The sequence below is a fragment of the Muscardinus avellanarius genome, assembly GCF_963383645.1.
Source record: "Muscardinus avellanarius genome assembly, chromosome: 1".
Classification (NCBI taxonomy): Eukaryota; Metazoa; Chordata; class Mammalia; order Rodentia; family Gliridae; genus Muscardinus; species Muscardinus avellanarius.
This window is the reverse complement of record NC_137786.1, coordinates 126,777,349-126,796,229: the sequence shown is the minus strand read 5'-3', so window position 1 is coordinate 126,796,229 and position 18,881 is coordinate 126,777,349. Positions and strand designations below refer to the sequence as shown.

The 18,881-nt window shown below is 51.1% G+C and overlaps 1 protein-coding gene across 2 annotated transcripts in view; it reads right to left on the bottom strand.

Annotated features, from left to right (window-relative positions):
* Positions 1 to 340: 340 nt before the first annotated feature.
* ST3GAL4 (ST3 beta-galactoside alpha-2,3-sialyltransferase 4) overlaps positions 341 to 18,881 on the bottom strand; it is a gene marked incomplete at both ends in the record, with an annotated part of 36,828 nt that continues 18,287 nt past the window's right edge. The window contains 11 exons of one of the 2 annotated variants that reach the window (XM_080701166.1): positions 341 to 427; positions 725 to 868; positions 6,377 to 6,520; positions 7,945 to 8,134; positions 8,252 to 8,347; positions 8,862 to 8,922; positions 9,131 to 9,228; positions 9,446 to 9,526; positions 9,836 to 9,944; positions 10,214 to 10,289; positions 14,074 to 14,106. In XM_080701166.1, coding sequence (XP_080557292.1) covers positions 341 to 427; positions 725 to 868; positions 6,377 to 6,520; positions 7,945 to 8,134; positions 8,252 to 8,347; positions 8,862 to 8,922; positions 9,131 to 9,228; positions 9,446 to 9,526; positions 9,836 to 9,944; positions 10,214 to 10,289; positions 14,074 to 14,106 — 1,119 coding nt within the window. Of the gene's footprint in view, positions 428 to 724; positions 869 to 6,376; positions 6,521 to 7,944; positions 8,135 to 8,251; positions 8,348 to 8,861; positions 8,923 to 9,130; positions 9,229 to 9,445; positions 9,527 to 9,835; positions 9,945 to 10,213; positions 10,290 to 14,073; positions 14,107 to 18,881 lie in introns of those variants that run through there. The other variant, XM_080701165.1, reaches the window with a different exon arrangement.

The window sequence follows — 18,881 nt, the reverse complement described above, 5'->3', positions numbered from 1 at the left end:
ACGGGACCAGCCCACAGCACTTTCCTACCCCTTAATTAAATAGCCCATTAAATAATCTCTCGGTGCTGGCGGAAAGAGGACTCTCAGCGATGAACCCCCCCTCCCCGCTCTGGCCCTGCTCCCGGAGGTCCGGTGCCTCGGCCTTGACTGGACCAGGGCCCCGTGAGAGCAGCCAGGGGCACGGCCTCATCTCAGCCTGTACCAGTCCCAGGACCCCCTTCCCAAACGGGGGGTGGTGAGTCCAAGTGGGCCATGCTGGCACCAGGCACCCCCACAGCCATGGACGAGGGATGCTCAGGCCGTGGCGTGGGTGACCGACAGGTTAGAGCTCTCGCCTAAGTCAGAAGTACGTGAGGTTCTTGATGGCTCCGATCTCCAGCATCCGCTTGATGGCCAGGGCCTCTTGGGAGACATTGTGGCCTGACCCCTGTGGAGACAGTCAAAGAAGCAGCTGAGGAGCTCCCTGGGGCTTCCCTGTCCCTCCCAGGGCCCCACATTTTGGGGAAGTTTCTTCCCTGTGTCGGTTCTCAGAAGGGAGACAGGACCCATGTGGCTGAATAGAGAGGATGCTGGCTGGGGAGTTGGGATGCTTGGGTACCAGTTCTGACTCTGAATGACCTCATGCTGAGCCACCTCCAGGCACCTGGGCATCACCCAGCTTCCTTCTGGTTTTCTGGTCCCCAGACCCGCCTGGACCCCTGAGCTCCCGGGCAGGGCCACTTACCACCATGGACTTGAGCGTGATCTGCTCATAGTAGTGAATGGTCTGCTTCTTATTATAGGCGTTGGGGTAGCCGAAGCCAGCAATGTGCACCAAGTCGCAGAGGTGGAGGGCGAGGGTGATGGCCAATAGGCCTGTAGTCGGCTTCTGAGGGACAAGGGATGGTAAAGTGTTATGGGAGCCCTGCTCCACCCCATCTTCTGGGCCAGTGCAATTTGAAGGAACTTTCTACAGTCATGAAATGTTCTTTCTTTGTGCTGTTCAACAGGACAGCCACTAGCTAACCGAGTACCCAAAGGGCTAGTACCGTTAAGAAACTGAGGTTTTTATTCTGTAGAATTTTCAGTCATGTTAGGTGTGGTAGCACATGCCTATAATCCCAGTACTTGGGAGGCTGAAACAGGAGGATCTCAGGTTTGAGGCCAGCCTCAACTACTTAGTGAGACACTCAGTAACTTATGAGTCTATTCCAAAATACAAAATAAAAGAACTGGACATGAGCTGGGTGTGGTGGCGCACGCTTATAATCCCAGCATTTGGGATTCTGAGACCGGAGGATCGAGGTTCACTGGACAGCCTTTGCTACTTAGTGAGGCCCTCCGCAACTTAGTAACCCTGTTTCAAAATAAAGAACTTAAAAAATAGGGCAGGGGGTGTAGCTCAGAGGTTAAATGCCCCTGGTTCCAACCCCAGCCCCACAATAAATAAATAAATAAATAAATAAATAAATAAATAAGAGCTGGACATGGTGGTCCATGCCTGGCTTTTTTTTTTTTTTTTTAACAGTGCTGGCAATGGAATCCTGAACCTTATACAGTCCATGCAAGTACTTTGCCACTGAGCTACACTCAAGCCCTAATTGATTAAATTTTAAGTTTAAATAGCGCCGGGCATGGTGGTGCACGCTTGTAATCCCAGCACTTGGGAGGCTGAGATAGGAGGATCAAGACCGGAGGCTGAGACAGGAGGTTCAAAGCCAGCCTCAGCTACTTAGTGAGGCTCTCAGCAACTTAGTGAGACCCTGTTTCCAAATAAAATATAAAATGGGTCTGGGAGTATAGCCCGGAGGTAGAAAAGCCGAAAAGCCCCTGGGCTCCATACTCAGTACCACAAAAAAAAATAAAAGAGAGATTGAGTTTAAGTAGCCACATGTGGCCAGCGGCTACCATACTGGCTAATGCAACTCTACATATCTGGGGAGGGTTTGGTCCCTAGGGAGGACACTGGCAATCAGGATGACAATAACAGAAATCATCCTAACACTATCTCTTACTTTTGGAGAACTTACTATGTACCAGCCAGACTCTACGACAGGTATCAACACAGTGTCATACAGCACCCAGTTCTCCCAGAAACACTTGCCAGTAGCTACTGTTATTGGCCCCATTTCACTGAGGAGGGAGCTGAGGATTACAAATAGGAAGTGACTCACTCGAAGGGGAAGGGATCTGCCCTTCTTCCTCGGAGCACACCCCATTCAGAAGATCTGGGGCCTTGAACACTCACCGGATGAGTGGCCCTTCGTGGGATAGGAATGTATTTCTCTCCCCGCTCTCCGTCTCTCTTTTGGTACTGGGGCTTGAGCCCAGAGGCATCCTACCTCCAAGCTACATCCCTACCCCTTTTTAAATTTTGAATCAGGATCTTGCTCAGTTGCCCAGCGTCTCATTAAGTTGCTGAGGCTGGCCTCAAACCTATGACCCTCCTGTCCCAGACTCTCGAGTACCACGCCCGGCTGTCTTAGCATCTATTAAGCAGTAGCTGCTGTTATTCTGACTCAATTATACCTTTCCTAGCTATCTTACGGACTGCTGTAAGGACCTCACTTCCTCCATTCTTAATGCATCCACGGGGATGAGCCACCTGATATTGAACATAAATCTCACCTTCCTCAGCTCCAGCAACCCGCCCTGCAGAGCACTTCCCACTCCTGTGCGGGAGCTATCTCCAGGACCTCCTCAGGCCTCTTGACGCCGGCTTTCTCCCAGCATCCCTCTTGCCTTCTCATTCCTACTTCCTGCCAGGATCTTCTTTTTTACTCTTGTTGCTTTGGTTTTTGTTTCCTTCCTTCTTTTCCTTCCTCTCTCTCTACTTTCTTTCTTGGAACCCAGGGGCTTCCCATCTCTGAGCTATGCCCCCAATCCTTTTTATTTTTATTTATTATTATTATTATTATTTTTTGTGTGTGTGTGACACTGAGGGTGGAACCCAGGGGCTTTCTACCTCCGGCTATACTCCCAGACCTTTTTTTTTTTTTTTTTTTTAATTTGGAAACAGGGTCTCACTAGGTTGCTGAGAGCCTCACTAAGTAGCTGAGGCTGGCTTCGAACCCATGCGATCCTCCTGTCTCAGCCTCCCAAGCCCGGGGATTACAGGCGTGTGCCACTACACCCGGCTAACCCTTTTTATTTTGAAACAGGGTCTTAAGTTAGTGAGACCCTTAAGTTGCTAAGGGTCTCACTAAGTTGCTGAGACTGGCCTCAAACCTGTAATCTTTCTGTCTCAGTTCCTCAAGCACTGGGTTTACAGATGTGTGCCACAGCACTTGGCTCACCCTTGTTGCTTTAAGCACCCCCATGGTCGCTCATCCAATTTGAGACCCCGAAAAACACGCTGCCACCTCCTAGACAGCTCAGCCTAGACACAAGCTCCTTGAAGTCACCACACTCTTCTTCCCTGCGCTCTCTGAATTAGTTAAGTATGTTACTATCCACCTACATGTCCAAGCTGGACTAAAATTGGTTCAACACCTCTGAATTCCACCCATAGTTTGTAGCAGGAAGAATCATAAGAGGACCCCTAATGACCCTCACTCTTGTATAATCGCCTCCCCTTACAGTATGTGGAAACAGCCAATGGGATGACCATAATTATGTTTTGCTATGTTACTTTATATGGCACAGTTGGCTATAAGAGGGAAACTCTCCTGATGGGCTGACCTAATCACCTAACCCTTTAAAACTGTTTGCCGATGCCCGGCACGGTGGTGCATGCTCGTAATCCCAAAAGAGGATCGCAGGTCCGAGGCCAGCCTCAGCTACTTAATGAAGTCCTGTTTAAAGAATAAAAAATTGGGCTGGGGGTGTAGCTCGGAGGTAGAATGCTCCTGGGTACATATATAAAACTATGTGTTGAAATCAGAGTTGGAAGAAGTCAGAGATATGAAGCACAAGAAGGCTTTAGCCTATCATTAGCTTGAAGATGAAGGGAGCCAAGTGGCAAGATTGAGTGCAGCCTCCCAGAATCGAGGGTACCCCTCATGCCGCTGATTGCCAGCACGGACCTGGAGACCTCAGTCCTAAACTACAGGAACCCAATACGTGCAACAAGAGTGAACTTGGAAGCTAATTTTCCCTCAGAGCCTGCAGATAGGAACTTAGTTCAAAGAGCCCACAGGACACGAGCTGGGCAGGCGCAGTGTGGAAGGCCACTAGGCTTGCATTAAGTACTTAGATAGCCACAGAAAACCAGCAAGTCGGCCAGGCGTGGTGGCGCACGCTTGTAATCCCCGCGCTTGGGAGGCAGAGACAGGAGGATCATGCAGGTTTGAAGCCAGCCGCACGCGCTGGCTTAGGAGACCCAGTTTCCAAATAAAAATGTAAAAATAGGTCTGGGAGTGTAGCCTGGAGGTAGAAAGGCTCCCAGTACCACCAAAAAAAAAAAAAAAAAAAAAAAAAAAAAAAAAACATGGCCAGTCCCTCCTTTTTCCCTCTCACTGCCAGGATCTGGGCCCAGGCTCCACCTCTCTGACGCCCCATGCCAGCCTTCACTCTATCTATACGCCTACCTATGCATCGAAGCCTTGCTGCCCCCAAATTTCACTTTTACTAGGACAACCTGGGGGCTAGAAAGCTGTGAGGCCTTGCCAAACAGAAAGCCTCTCCCCAGTTCCCTGCCTGAGGGGCCCCATGATCCTGCCAGGCCCAACCCCTGTTCCACTTCCCTTGGGGAGCCCCACACACTGCCCTCAGCAGAAGTGTGCCCCTCCTCCAAGTCCACAGCCCTGTGACCCATTCTTTTGTGGCATTTGATCACACCACATCGCAACCGGAGGCTTGGTCTGTAGGCTGTGTCTCCTTAGGGAAAGGAGAACATAGGTGTTTAACATGTGACACTGAGTCACAGTAGACACCAAGAGTAAATCATACCAGGCGTGTACCACCACACCCATAATTCCAGTACTTGGGAGGCAGGGACAGGAGGCTCACAGGTTCAAAGCCAGCTTCAGCAACTTAAAGAAACCCTCAACAATTTGTTAAGAACCTGTTTCAAAATAAAAAGGGCTTGTAGAATGCCCCTGAGTTGCATCCCCTGTACCCAAACAAACAACAACAACAACAACAAAATTAAGAATAAAATTATTAACCAGGCACAGTGACACAAGCGTGTAATCCCAGGAAATTGGGAGGCTGAGGCAGGAGGACAGCAAATTCCAGGTCAGCCTGGGCAACTTCATGAGACTCTGTTTCAAAGGGCTGGAGATATCCTGCAGCACCCTGGATTCAATCCCCAGTAACACTTTTTTTTTTTTTTTTCAGTACTGGGAATTGAACCCAAGGGCATTCTACCTTGAGCTACATCCCTAGCCCAATTTTTTTATTCTGTGTTTTGAAACAAAGTCTCACTAACTTGGAGAGGACCTCACTAAGTTGCTAAAGCTAGCTAGGAACCTGCCACCTTCCTGTCTCAGCCTCCCAAGTACTGGGATTACAAGCATGTGCCACCATGCCCGACAAATTTAAACAAACATACAATTATTTATTCAAAATTTGACAAGTACTATTGAGCAGGCATCATACTCCAATCTTCATGATAGGCACTTTACATAATCTTCTTTTTTATTGCTTTATTTTTATTTTGAAACAGGGTCTCACTAAGTTGCTGAGGTCCTTACTAAATTGCTAAGGCTGGCCTCAAACCTGCAATCCTCCTGTCTCAGCCTCCCAAGTATTGGCATTACAAGTGTGTGCCACCATACCCGGCCTTAATCATCTTCTTAAATCTTATGATGGCCTTAAAAGGTCAGAATGAATATCATCCCCACAATGTAAACAAGAAACCCCAGGGTACAAGTGACAGACTCATGTTTCTGCTGGTTCATGCCCCCCCCACACAGTGTCTAAGACACAAGGAGACAGTCCTGGGAGGCTACAAAGTGTGTTTAAGCTCCCCAGCTGACGACCACCAGGACACAGAGCTGAAACCAAAACCATAACTCACAAAACTACACTGTGACTCCCAAAACTGACACACCAGAGCATACCACGGCAGGCAAGACCGACCGCAGAAGCCTCTTCTAACTCCATCAGGCCAACAGCGCCAAGAGAAGATGAGCCCAAGCATCTAACAAGAACTCTGCACAGGCTCAAGCCACTCCGAAGACCGTTCCAGCAACTCCCAACACACACAAATTCTGACCAGCCCAAAACATCCTCTTAACTCCAGCCCCAAATCTAACACGCATCCTTCTCTGATTCCCACTTTGGAGCTGCCCCACAATTGCCCAGTGCACTCTCTAAGAAGCCTTCCTTTGATTACAGGTGTGTTCCTGAAGGTGCAGTGTAAGCAGCTGTCTCCTACTACCCTCCCCTCTCCTGGGTTCTGAGCCGCCGTCCCCCAGCACCGACCTTCAGGCTGACCCCGGCCCATCATCACCTGCCTACTCTTGCGAGGCTGCTGTATCGGCAGGCTCAGCAGTTTGTCAGCAGTGAGCTCCATGAAGAAGGGATTGAGGATCCGAACCTGCTTGGGGTTCACGTCCCAGATGAGGGGAGGCTGTTTCCAGAACCCTTTTCGTACCTGGATAGGAAGGTTAAAAGGGAGAGAGGCGAGAGTGGGTAAAGACCTGCTTCTCAAGTCCACCCAGTTGGTGTTCCTGAGCCAAGGGGATGGGATCCAGGTGAGGGCAGAGGCCTGCAGGAGTGCAGGCGAAGCCAGGCATGGTGGTGCATGCCTCTAATCCCAGTACTCGGGAGGCTGAGACAGGAGGCTCGCAGGTTCACAGCCTCAGCAATTTAGCAAGGCTCAGAGCAACCTAGCAAGAGACTCTGTTTCAAAACAAAAAATAAAAAGGGCTGGGGAAGCCAGGCGTGGTGGTGCATGCCTATAATCTCAATACTTAGCTTAGAAAGTAGTGAGACTCTCCTCAACCTAGTGAGACCCTGTTTTTTTTTTATTTCTTTTTATTGGCGCACATACATCATAATGGGGTAAAAAACTTGTGTAGACATACATGCACACATCACCCAGTTAGCCCCTACCCAATCCCCGCCCCATTCCCTCCCCATCCCTCCTTCCCATGCTTGGCTTAATGGTTGACTTCATTTGATATGTTTAAGTACAAGAGAATTTCAAGAAGGAGGAGGAGGAGGAGGAGGAGGAGGAGGAGGAGGAGGAGGAGGAGGAGGAGGGGGAGGAGGAGACCCTGTTTCAAAAATAAAAATAAAATAGGTCTGGGAGCGTAGCCCAGAGATAGTGCTTCTGGGTTCAGTCCCCAATACCATAAAAACAAAAGAAAAAAATTAAAAAGGGCTGGGGGTATAGCTCAGAGGTAGAATGTCCCTGGGTTTAATAAAAAAAATTTAAAAAAAAAAGAGTGCATGTGAAAGGGAAGAGATGTGCTTGGAGATGGCAATCAGAGAGTGATGGAGCGAGAGAGGTGAGGAGGGGCACCCCTCAAGAGGCTGTAGAGTATGAGGTCCCGCCATCCAAATATCCAAACAAGAAGGGGCCCTGAGTTAAGGCTGCCTAAACACTTGAATAAATGCCAGATGGGACAGTTCCATCTTGGACCCAATGGCAAGGTGCAGGAGTGGGCTCTTTCTGGGGACCACATGGAAGGCCTCCAAGCTCATCCCTCTGGCCTACCCTCTGTCTTCTGCCTGCCTGGAGGGGACCGCTGGAGGGTTCCTCCATTCCCGAGTTTCTCACGGGCAGACACACATTCTGGCCACATCCCCGGCCCAGACAGCCCTCAAGTGTGGGAGAGCCTCTGGCGGCCTGACTCTCCAGGCTCCGGAGCGGCTGCTGGGTGGCTTATCAGAAGCCCTGCAGGACACTGTCCTTGGCAGGGAGCCTGGGGTGCTGAATGCTGGGAGCCTGGTTCATGCCGCCTGCTCACAGCTCTCTAAGACTGCACTGCAGGCATCTGTGGAGCGTGGGATCCTGACTCAGACCGTGCCCCCATCCCCGGGCTTCTTCCTCCCACATGTCCCACTATTTACCCGCTTCTTATCACTCAGGATGGTCTCGATCCAGTGGAAGTCCATCGCCTTGAAAGCTACTAGAACCAGGAGTGTGTCTGGGTTGTTGTCCACTTTGGGGTTGAAGTGGGCGGATTCGGGGTAGAAGAGACGCATGGTGGTCTTGGAGCCGACATCGCCCTCGTAGCCAGCCACGGGGGCGTTGTTCAATCTGGGGCAGAGGAGGAAAGGATGCCTGTCACTTCGGCCCCTTACCTGAGCCTGCCTACAGTCCCCAGTTAGAGGCATCCAGTATCCAAGCAGAAGTGAGAAGGGCAGCCGCACACACCTGATGACCACGTCGTACTTGTTGATGGCATCTCCCAGGGAGCTGTTCCGCAGCCGGTTCCCATTGCCCACCACCACACAGCGGCGGCACTTGAGACTGTCATGGAAAGAGGAGTGATCAAACCCCAAAGTGGCCCCTGCTCTATTTAACTTTCGCTGTCCTTAAATCTGTCCTTAGATCTATCCCAGGATCACGTCCTCAGCTTCCAATTGCCCCTGGTCCCTGTGGAGCCGCCATCCCAAGTGGCCCTGCTTATGGTCACACTGACTTTGCAGTCCTGGGCCTTAAAGGGAAAAACAGCTCAACAGAGCACAGAGGGAAGGCTCACGGGAGTACCAGTAAGAAACCCCAGTACACAACCCACTGGCTGCTGCCTAGCCCTTCCTGTTGCCATGGAAATCCCCTCAGCATCCTCTGCCTTCTCTGGTACCCACATGCCCAGGGTATGTTGCCTGGAGACAGGCAAGCTAGGAAGGAAGGAAAGTTAAACTGGCCACAGAGGACTAGCAACTGGAGGCTCACTGGGTTAGCACTAGCCATAAGAGTTTCACACTGTGACAAGAGGGAGGAAAAGGCACCCAGATTCAAAAGGGGAGGAATGTCTCCTTACCTCTGGATGCTCTCAGGTATGGAGTAGCTGGTGATGGCTAGTACCCGGAGGAGCAGGTCTTCTACAAAAAGAATGAAGGGAAGGAACTGGGGCGAGTCACCACCCAAAGGCTGCCTGCCCTGCTCCACCCCATAGAGCCCTGACTGCCTTTTTCCTGCTTGGCCCTGGTACCTGGTCCTGGCTCAGAACTTGGGCACTGAATGGTAAGGAGCAGCAAACAGTGTGGCCCCTATGAGCCAGGGCACCTACTGAGCTGGGTAGGAACTTACCACTCCCCTTGGTCCCAAAGGGCAGCTCATAAGCAGATGGTGTCTTGACCCAGAAATAATCCTTAAGCTGTAGGAAGATGGGCTGATCCCGGGAGTGGCTGCACAGGGTGGTGATAAAAAGAGGATTAATCCTGATGCCAGAGCAGGTCAGGCACCTGGCTAACATTACACAGCTTTTCCATTTCTCCCCGGCTTCACCTAACACACGTCCACCATCACCACCCTCTTCCTCCAGCCAGCCAGTGCTGAGGCTGAACCCCTGAACCATGGGTTACCCCATGTCTCACCCTGCCCTTCCCAGCCTTCTGTACTTACTTGCCAAAGATCTTAAAGGCCTTCCTTTCTGCCTCACCCTGGAAGCATGGCTCCTTCTTCTCTGGGATGGGAAAATAAAAACTGGAGACAAAAAGAAGAGAGGAGACAGAACCCCTGGTTAGATCTAAGAAACAAGCACCCCACGTATACCTGTCCCATGCCACACAGATCTGGAGGTACTGGAGAAGGACCTGCAGGGGTAGAATCTCCTCAATCCAAATTCCACTTTGAGTCCAAACCTCCGAGGACCCATACTCCCTTGGTAGGGGTGAGTGGAGCCATCCAAACCCACCCTCCATCTCAGAAGGACTCTGTACCCAAGAGAAGGCATGCCCTGCGACCACCCCTTCCCCGAGCAGCCCCAATGGGAGGACATAGATGTGTACTCACAGCTCAATGTACCTATCTTCTCGGGAGATGGAATACCACACCATGATGACCAAGACCAGCGCCAACATGGCCAGGAGCTTCCAGCCTGCAGGGCACATGCACAGAGGAGCTGGAGGCAGAAACAGGCAGGTACAGCCCAGTCCACCTGCTCAGCTGCCCCGCTCTGGGCCCCTCTAACCCCAGCTTCAGCACACCCAGTCCCTGGCCCTCGCCTAGCCCAGGGCTGGGACCTGAGTGTTTCCACTATCTCTCCAGAAGAGGTGAGGGTCCCTGGCTCCCAGTCTGACCCTCCACCACCCCAGGAGGTGCCGGGCTGCTGCTGAGGGTGGCTTCTGGAGGCCAGTCCTGAGGCATGGGGGACCCCTGGACAACACTCACGGGACTTGCTGATCATGTTTCTCAGCAGGTAGCAGGGTTCCTGGGGAGAACTGTCATCCCGGCTGCCTCGGGCCACCTAGGAGGTAGGAGTCCCAGGTGTCTGTCTAGTTGGCTCCACAAACATTCTTGCCACCGCCCGTCCCTTTCCTCCTCCAGAAAACACAAAGCCACTCCCTGGGGCAGCATCCCCAGAGCCACCTGTCTCACCCTGGACATGCCTCTAACCCCTCCAGAGGCAGCAGCAAGGATCCAGGTGGGGCCTTGCCACAGGAATGGAAACTGAGGCCTCAGCCCTCAGAGATGAGGTCCCAAACCAGACTAGTCTATTCTGATCTCTGCAGTGAAGGCCCCTCGCCATCTTTCTGACCTAGAGAGGGTCAGCTTGGGAGGGAGTAGCTGCGGTGCGGGGATGGAATGCTGAGCCTCACTCATGCTAAGCAAGTGCTTTACCACTGAACCCACCCCAGCCCTTTCCCACTCTGTGTGCCTGTGTGTGGATTACTGAGGACTGAACCCACAGGGTCTCTACCACGGAGCTACAACCCCAGCCCTTTTTAAGACAAAGCCTCAAACTTGCAGTTCCTCCTGCCTTAGCCTCCTGAGTTGCCGAAAATAACCTCAAAATATAGAAGTGCAACCCTGCTCCTAGCTCCACCTACGTGTGTGTGTGTGTGCGCGCGCGCGTGCGCGCGCGCGCACGCGCACACGCACACGCGCACTGGGGATTGAATCCAGGGACACTACCGCTGAGCTACACCTCCAGCCCCTTTATTGTTATTATTATTATTTACTTTGAAACAGGGTCTTGCTAAGTTGCTGAGGGTCTTAATTGCTAAGGCTGATCTCAAACCTGTAATCCTCCTGTCTTAGCCTCCCAAGTACTGGGATTACAGGCCTGTGTCACCATGCTCAGCTCCACCCACCACTTTTGACAGGAGAGGTGAGCTAACAGCACCAGAGATTGATTCATATTTTATCTACAGGAAGTTCATCTTCTCCCCACCCTCCAAGGCTTCCTGAGTCCAGCCACTCCACCACCTATCAGTTACCCACAACTCCTATCAACCAGTTGTGCTGGTGCCAGAGACTGGGCATGAGGACAGGGCTTTGAGGGCCCTCCAGCCCTTTTCTTTTCTTTTTTACTTTTTGTGGTACTGGGGATTGAACCCAGGGGCATTCTACCTCTGAGCTATACCCCAATCCTATTTTTTACTCTTTATTTGGAAACAGTGTGTTGGTAGGTTGATGAAAGTCTCACTACTTGTGAGTCTGTCCTCAAGCCTACAGAATCCTCCTGTCTCAACCTCCCAAGTACTGGGATTACAAGCATGCACCACCAGGCCTGGCTTCCTCCAGCCCTTTGAGACACTGACCCCAGGCACACGGTAGCCCTAACCTTCCCACCCAAGGCGTACAGTGAACCTGTGAGAAATGGTGGTGGAATGGGAAGCTGTAATGGACTAGTTGGCCAGAGGAGTCAAGAGACACTTCCAGTAAAGGGCTGAGTGAGATCCAGCAGTGGGGAGCCTCCTCCAGCACCAGCTCAGCCAGGGCCACACCACTGAGTCACCATGTAAGAAGTTCCAAGGCCACAGGGAGATACAGAGGACACCGAGCACCAGCCTCTCCATCTGCACTGCATTTCCCCCTGACCTGCCTCAGAAGGGTCACCTGAGAGCCCTGAACACGCACACACATTCCAGCTCCCGGAGACCTGACTGCCTGGGTCAGCTCGGGTGGGGCCTGGGATGGGCTTTCCACACGTGGTAAGCGCCTTTCAGATGAACAAGGGAAGGAAGTGCTGTGTGTTCTCTGAGATTAATGAGTATGGGTGGGGACAGGACCTGGACAACACCTGGTCTCTGTTACAAATTATAAACTGAGACGATTCTGAGAGCTGTTCTCTGACAGCCTCCATGCTCTGGTTCCCAATAGGGGTGTTCCCCAGGCTCCACTTAGTCTGCCAACACTGAAGGAGTTGTCTGTCTGTTTTGCAGTATTGGGGATTGAACCCAGGGACACCACCACTGAGCAATTTTCCCAGTCTTTGTTATTTTTTGAGACAGGGTCTCACTAAGTTGCCCAGATTGGCCTCAAACTTGTGATGCTCCTGCCTTATATCCCCAAGTAGCTGGGATTCCAGGTATGCGCCCCAGAAGAAATAAAGGATCCCTCCTCAGTGAAGTTAGAGATTCCCCTACTCCTGGGCCTCTTGCCTTGTAGGCATGTGCTCTACTGCTGAGCTATACCCCAGTTCTGAAAAGTTAGTTTATAATCAGAAGTTCCCAGTTAAGTCGTGACTCTAATAGCTCCCAGACAGCTCTCCCCACCCACAGCAACTTCCAAGTCACTCCCCACCACATGCACTCTTGTCTTCTTCCTAGCCTTCTTCTGATCTATTATTAGCTTAGCTACGTGTTTGCTTGCTGTCTGTTCCCTATTGAAATAAAAGCGGTGAGGGGTCAGAATCAGGTTTGTTCTGTTCCAGCTACAACCTCCAACATGCTGCCTGGCACAAGGTAGAATATACCAAAAAGGGCTGGGTGTGGTGGTGCACACTTATAATCCCAGCATCTGGGAGGCTGAGACAGGAGGATCGTGGTTCTTGGACAGCCTCAGCTGGGAAGTCAGCCTCATAGATCCCTGCTACTCCAAATACATTTGTAAGATCAGCAGTGTGGGCACTGAAAGGACCCTTCTTAGAAATACAGAATCTTGGGCACCTGCAGACCCACAAAATAGAATCTGCCTTTGAACATGATCCCACATTCAAGGTTGAGAAGCACTGGTCAGGGAGGCTGTTCTGCACAATGGCTGGATGTGAGAATTGCCTATGATACTTAAAAATATTTTTTTAAATGGCTATCTGGGTCTCACACCTAAAAATTCTGAGCAAATTGGTCTAGCCCCAGGATTTGCTTACACACTCAGGTGATCCTAAAATGTAGACACGGTGAACAGCCACTCGACTGTATGACCTGGAAAGCACACTTCTCAAATCCTGATGTGTGCATTCTGATGTGTACCTGGGGCCTGAGAGGAGGGGATCTGCAATCTAACCAGCTCCCTGCTGTCTGGATGGGACTGCACCAGGTTACAAGGCTCTGACCCAGGATCCCTTCAGCCCTAACATTTCATGACTTAATCAACTGGACCCTCTCCTGCCCTCTTTTCTCTCCTGATCTTCCTTTTTCTTTAACCAGGATCCACTCCCTCTCACATCAACTCCATTTTTATCAGTAAGTTCTAACACTGGCAGCAGAAAGGCAATAATCTGGGGAGTTGTAAAATACCCAGATGTCTAGACCCCATTCTCCAAGGGTTCTATTCAGCTAGTTAGGGGTCCAAGCATTAGTACTAAAGAACAAAACAAACCCAAACCACCTTCTCTGGGATTCTAACACGCAGCCAAGAGAATGCTCCACAGTCACTGAAAGACAGGCGCTGATCCATGCTCTAAGCCCAACTTGGGGGAAGACTCTGGCAGTCAGAGATGAGAAGCCTGGACCAGACCAACACAACCAAGCATGCAGCCCTTTTTTTTTTTTTTTTTAATCACTTTCCCAGTAAAGTTCTGTAGTGGTGTGTCGTTATTCCCAAAAAGAGCCAGTGTTGTGCTAAGCAAACTGGCTAGATTAGGGCTAGCTCTGATACCCAATCAGGGATTTACTGAGCCCACCCTGTGCCCTTTCAGGGCTGAGACCAGAGGATTGCTTGGCAGCCCTGGGCATTTCAGAAGCATAGGCTACCTGTGCTGCCCACTGCCTCGGGAGACTTACAGCCTTCTCCCACCAGCTGCCCCACACTGCTGACCCAGCTCCTGGGTGCAGAAGAGCAGGAGAAAAGTCACAGTGAGATACCTGGGTAGGGAAGCCAGCATCTGGTCCATTCATGTCCAAGGCACGCCAGAGTCCACCTATGACCAAAGAGACCAGCTCATCCAACCTGCTAGGCAAAGTTGACCCAGAGCAGGAGGCTTGGCTGCTCCCTTGGTATCCTGCCAACAACCCAGGTGTCCCTGGCTAAAGTAAGCTGGTGAGCCCTCCCACGAGATTCATGCAAGGACAGCACTGGGACACGGAGTGAAGAAATAAGGCCCATGGGATGAGCACCCTGCCTCCCGTTGCTCCTGGTGCTCACAGCCTAACAGAGCAGATACTCACTGGGCCAAGAGGAGCACACCTACATAACCCCCAGGCCACAGGCTGAAGCCAGGTCCTCAGCCCTGAACCCATCACCTGGATGTGGCTCAATGGCCTGGGAAGAACAGCCGGAACAGAAGCTTGGGGTTAACTTACTGGTTCTGTAACCTCAAGTCAATCTCACTGTCTCTTGTTCTAAAAGAAAAATTGAGTTACCTGTGGCCACCTCAAGACTTACCCACCACTTCTCCTTTCTGCACATCTTTCTGCTTGGACACTGGATCCCCCTGCACCACTATCACTTTCTAAGAATTGGTTCCAATCAATGGCATCCTCTCTCACCCTAACCCTCCTGCCTCCTTCCTTCTTTACTCTTTTTTGACTTATACATACTCCCAATTCCCTTTTCCTAAAAATCAAAACCCTGTCTCTACTTCACACCATCCCCGCCTCTCTCTCCTCCCTTCCCTCCCACCTTCCCTGCTCCTCCCCACATTTTCATGCTTAAATCACTTTTTTTTTTTCCTTTTGGCACTGGGAACTGAACCCAGGGGCATTCTACCTCTGAGCCACAACCCAGCCCTATTTTATTTTATTTTATTTTATTTATTTTTGTAGTGCTGGGGATTGAACTCAGCAACATTCTACCTCTGAGCTATACCTCGGCCCAATTCCATCTTTTATTTGAAAAGAGGGTCTTGCTAAATTACTAAGGCTGGTTGCCAACCTGTGATCATCCCGTCTCAGCCTCTCAAATACTGGGATTACTGGTGCATACCACTGGACCCAATCAAATGTTACCAAAAGTTGAGAACAACTACACCAGGAACTTTTTTTTTTCTTTCTTTCTTTCTTTTTTTTTTTTTCTGGTGGTTCTGGGGTTCCTGGAAGCCCTTCTACCTCCGGGCTACACTCCCAGACCTATTTTTATATTTTTTTTTATTTGGAAACAGGGTCTCTTAAGCCAGCAAGTCTGGCTTCAAACCTGTGCGATCCTCCTGTCTCTGCCTCCCAAGCGCGGGGATTACAAGCGTGCGCCACCACGCCCGGCTACACCAGGAACTTTTTTTTTTTTTTTTGGTGGTACTGGGGTTCCTGGAAGCCCTTCTACCTCTGGGCTACACTCCCAGACCTATTTTTACATTTTATATTTGGAAACAGGGTCTCCTAAGCCAGCGCGCGCGGCTGGCTTCGAACCTGCGCGATCCTCCTGTCTCTGCCTCCCAAGCGCGGGGATTACAAGCGTGTGCCACCACACCCGGCCTCACCAGGAACTTTTGAGGGCAAGTATTTTCTGCATTTTGTACATCAAACTTTGTAGTCACCTCTGTTGTAAAGATAAGAAATGAGCCAGGCGTGGTGGCGCACGCTTGTAATCCCCGCGCTTGGGAGGCAGAGACGGGAGGATCACACAGGTTTGAAGCTAGACTCGCTGGCTTAAGAGACCCTGTTTCCAAATTAAAATATATATATATAAATAGGTCTGGGAGTGTAGCCCGGAGGTAGAAGGGTTTCCAGGAACCCCGGTAACACAAAAAGAAAGAAGGAAGGAAGGAAGGAAGGAAGGAAGGAAGGAAGGAAGGAAGGAAAGACAGACAGACAGACAGACAGACACTAAAAGGATGGGTAAATCCTGCTAGTCAAGAGTAGGGTAGAGACTTTACTTTTGTCCCTGTAAGGCCCCATCCCTTATCTAGAGGCCCTGCTTTCTCTAAGGAAAACTTGCCATTAAAGAGTGCCTTCCTTGAGTGTCCCCTGCTGCCCTTGGAGCAACTAGGGAGGCTGGGTGCTCTAGTGTTTTCAACATGCACAGCTGCATTCATGGGAGTGCCACGCCTTCCAGCTGGACACCCAGCCTCCAGCCTCCATGCAAGCTGTTGCATTCCTGCTGCCACCTCCTACCATAGAGGGACTTAATCCCTCTGCTGGCAAGCCAAGTCTCCTGGCCTGCACTCATGTGGGGACACTTCTGCACCTCGGGGCAGGATGGCTGCATCTGTTACCACGCACTTCCAGCCTGTCAAGGTGTGTGAGTGTCCAGGGTATCCCACCGCAATTCCTCTCAGCTTAGTGTTGGCTGCCAATATTCCAGAGGGGCCTCCAGTTGGACCGCGAGTGTAATAGCATTAACACAACAGCTAGGTATGCAAGCTGAGGTTCCAAGTATGGGAGCCCTCCCGTCGGGTTATAATCTACCTGACCAACCACTCTTGGGTACAGATGATGAGCTGACTGCAACTCCTCTGAACAGACTGATCATCTTTATCACATCTCCTCTGCTCAAATGCCCTCCCAATCTCACTTAGAGGGAGGCCCACTGCCTTGCTCTGACCTATAGGGATCCACACAGCCAGCACCTCTTTCCTCCTTTCCCAAGTCTCCCCTGGAATATTCCATGCCACCCAGCCCAGCCTTGCAGGGTCTTTATGAGGCTAGCAGCCTGCTCCCTCCAGGGGGCTTCTAACCTGGCTGCTCCTCCAGCCAGGAATGCTTTCCCCTGACCGCGGGTTCAGATAGTGATCTTCTGGCTCTTTACCCAAAGTCTCCACTCCCCAGCAGCAGCTCCTCACATGTCCAATGCTGAGGATTCCCTCCCCTGCTTGCAAAGATGCTGTTTCACTCCAGGCTACTATTTCACCAGTGTCCAGAATAGCACCCAGCACACAGTCAGCTCTTGATGCGAATTTGCTGAATTAACACGTGGATCTATTCGCCAGGATGTCACTGTCACAGAACAGGCGGAACAAGAGTGGAGACGTAGTAGAGAGGCCAGTCCCCTCCAGCAGCTGTGGTGCAGCCTCTAGCTGAGCTTGGAAGCTTCACCCCATCTTTGTACAGTAATCACAGCGTGGCGGGTGGGAGGAGCTGCCTTTCCCCCAAGCTCCTGGGAGGCAGCAGAGGGCAGGGTGACTACACCAAGACCACAGTGGGAGGATGAGAGTGGCTTTCAAGTCCCCCAAGCTCAGGTTCCCCACCCTTGGGCTCCAGGGCCTCCCCACAGCCTTGCACTGCAGAAATGCTGTCATCCACCACATCAGCTGCCGGTCACAGGACATCACAGGGAGCACCGCAAAGTCACACTCTGGTGCCTGCCAGGAGGGGCAGATGTTTTAAATTCTATCCTCGGGGTTAGAAAGCTGAAGTTCCTTGACGGAGTAGGAGTCAGGAGACCAGGCCAGGCCCAGGATGAATAAATAAGGAGAGATCCAGCCCTAGCCTGGGCTCCAGGGCATGCCTCCTGCTAATGTCTTCCAGCCAGGAGGAGCGACTCACACCAAGAATCTCAGGCTGAAGGCCTGAGTGTGTCCGGGGCTGGTACTCAGCCTGCTGCCAGTGCTGCCAGGCCCCTTCTTTGGCCCCCAGTGCCTGCTCTGGAAACAATGGATGGCACCAGCCCTGCCCTGCTCCACACAATGGCTCCAAGTCCCAAGTGACTATCAATGACTTGCAATGTGACCGGTCCATCCCGATGGCATCTCAAAGTAGAAACATTCGCGACACCAGGTGTGGCACACACACATCCAGCACCTCCGTCCCTCCACTGTCGCCCTCAGGCCCCAGAGAAAGGCCGCAGGGGATGCTAAAGGAGATAAAGCTGAGGTGGAGGGCAAACAGCAGAGAGGATGGGCAAGGTTGTCTGCTAAACCTGCTGCTCCAAAGCCAGAGCCCGGGCCTAAAAAAGCCCCTGCAAAGAAGGGAGAAAGGGCTCTCAAAGGGAAAAGTGGATGCTGGCAAGGATGGGAATAACCCCGCAGGAACTGGAGATGCCCAGACGGACCACGCACAGAAAGCTGAAGGTCCTGGAGAGGCCAGTGAAAGCCATGTATTTTTAATAACTGTGTACTTCTGGTGATGGTACAGTTTGAAATACTGTGTGTGAGTGTGTGAGGAGGGGGTACTGGGAATTGAACCAGGAGTGTTCTTCCTCTGAACCATGCCCTCTGAACCTGAACCCCAAGCCCTATTTTATATTTTGAAACAGGTCTAAGTTTCTGAGAATCTCGCTAAATTGCCGAGGCTAGTCTCAAACCTACAAATCTCCTGTCTCTGCCTCCCAAGTACAGGAATTACAGGTATGTGACACCATGCCCAGCTTGAATACTGTGTGTGTGTGTGTATATGTGTGTGTGTGTGTGTGTGTGTGTGTGTGTGTTTCTGGGGAATGACCTCAAAGGCTTTCTACCTCCGAGCTACACCTCTAGCCCTATTTTATTCTTATTTTGAAATGAGGTCTCACTAGGTTAATGAGAGTTTCACTACTTGCTGAGGCTGTCTCGAACCTGCGAGCCTCCTGTCTCAGCCTCCTAAGTGCTGGGATTACAAGTATGCACCACTATGCCCGGCTTGAAATGCTATTTTTTAATCAAGTTCTATAAAAATGCAGAATTTCATTTTACTTTCTTTTTTAAAGCTATGTTGTTGGCCAGGCGAGGTGGCACACACTTGTAATTCAATCATTTGGGATTTCAGTCCTGCTGAAACAGGAGAATTGCAGTTCGCGGTTCGTGGACAGCCTCAGCTAATAC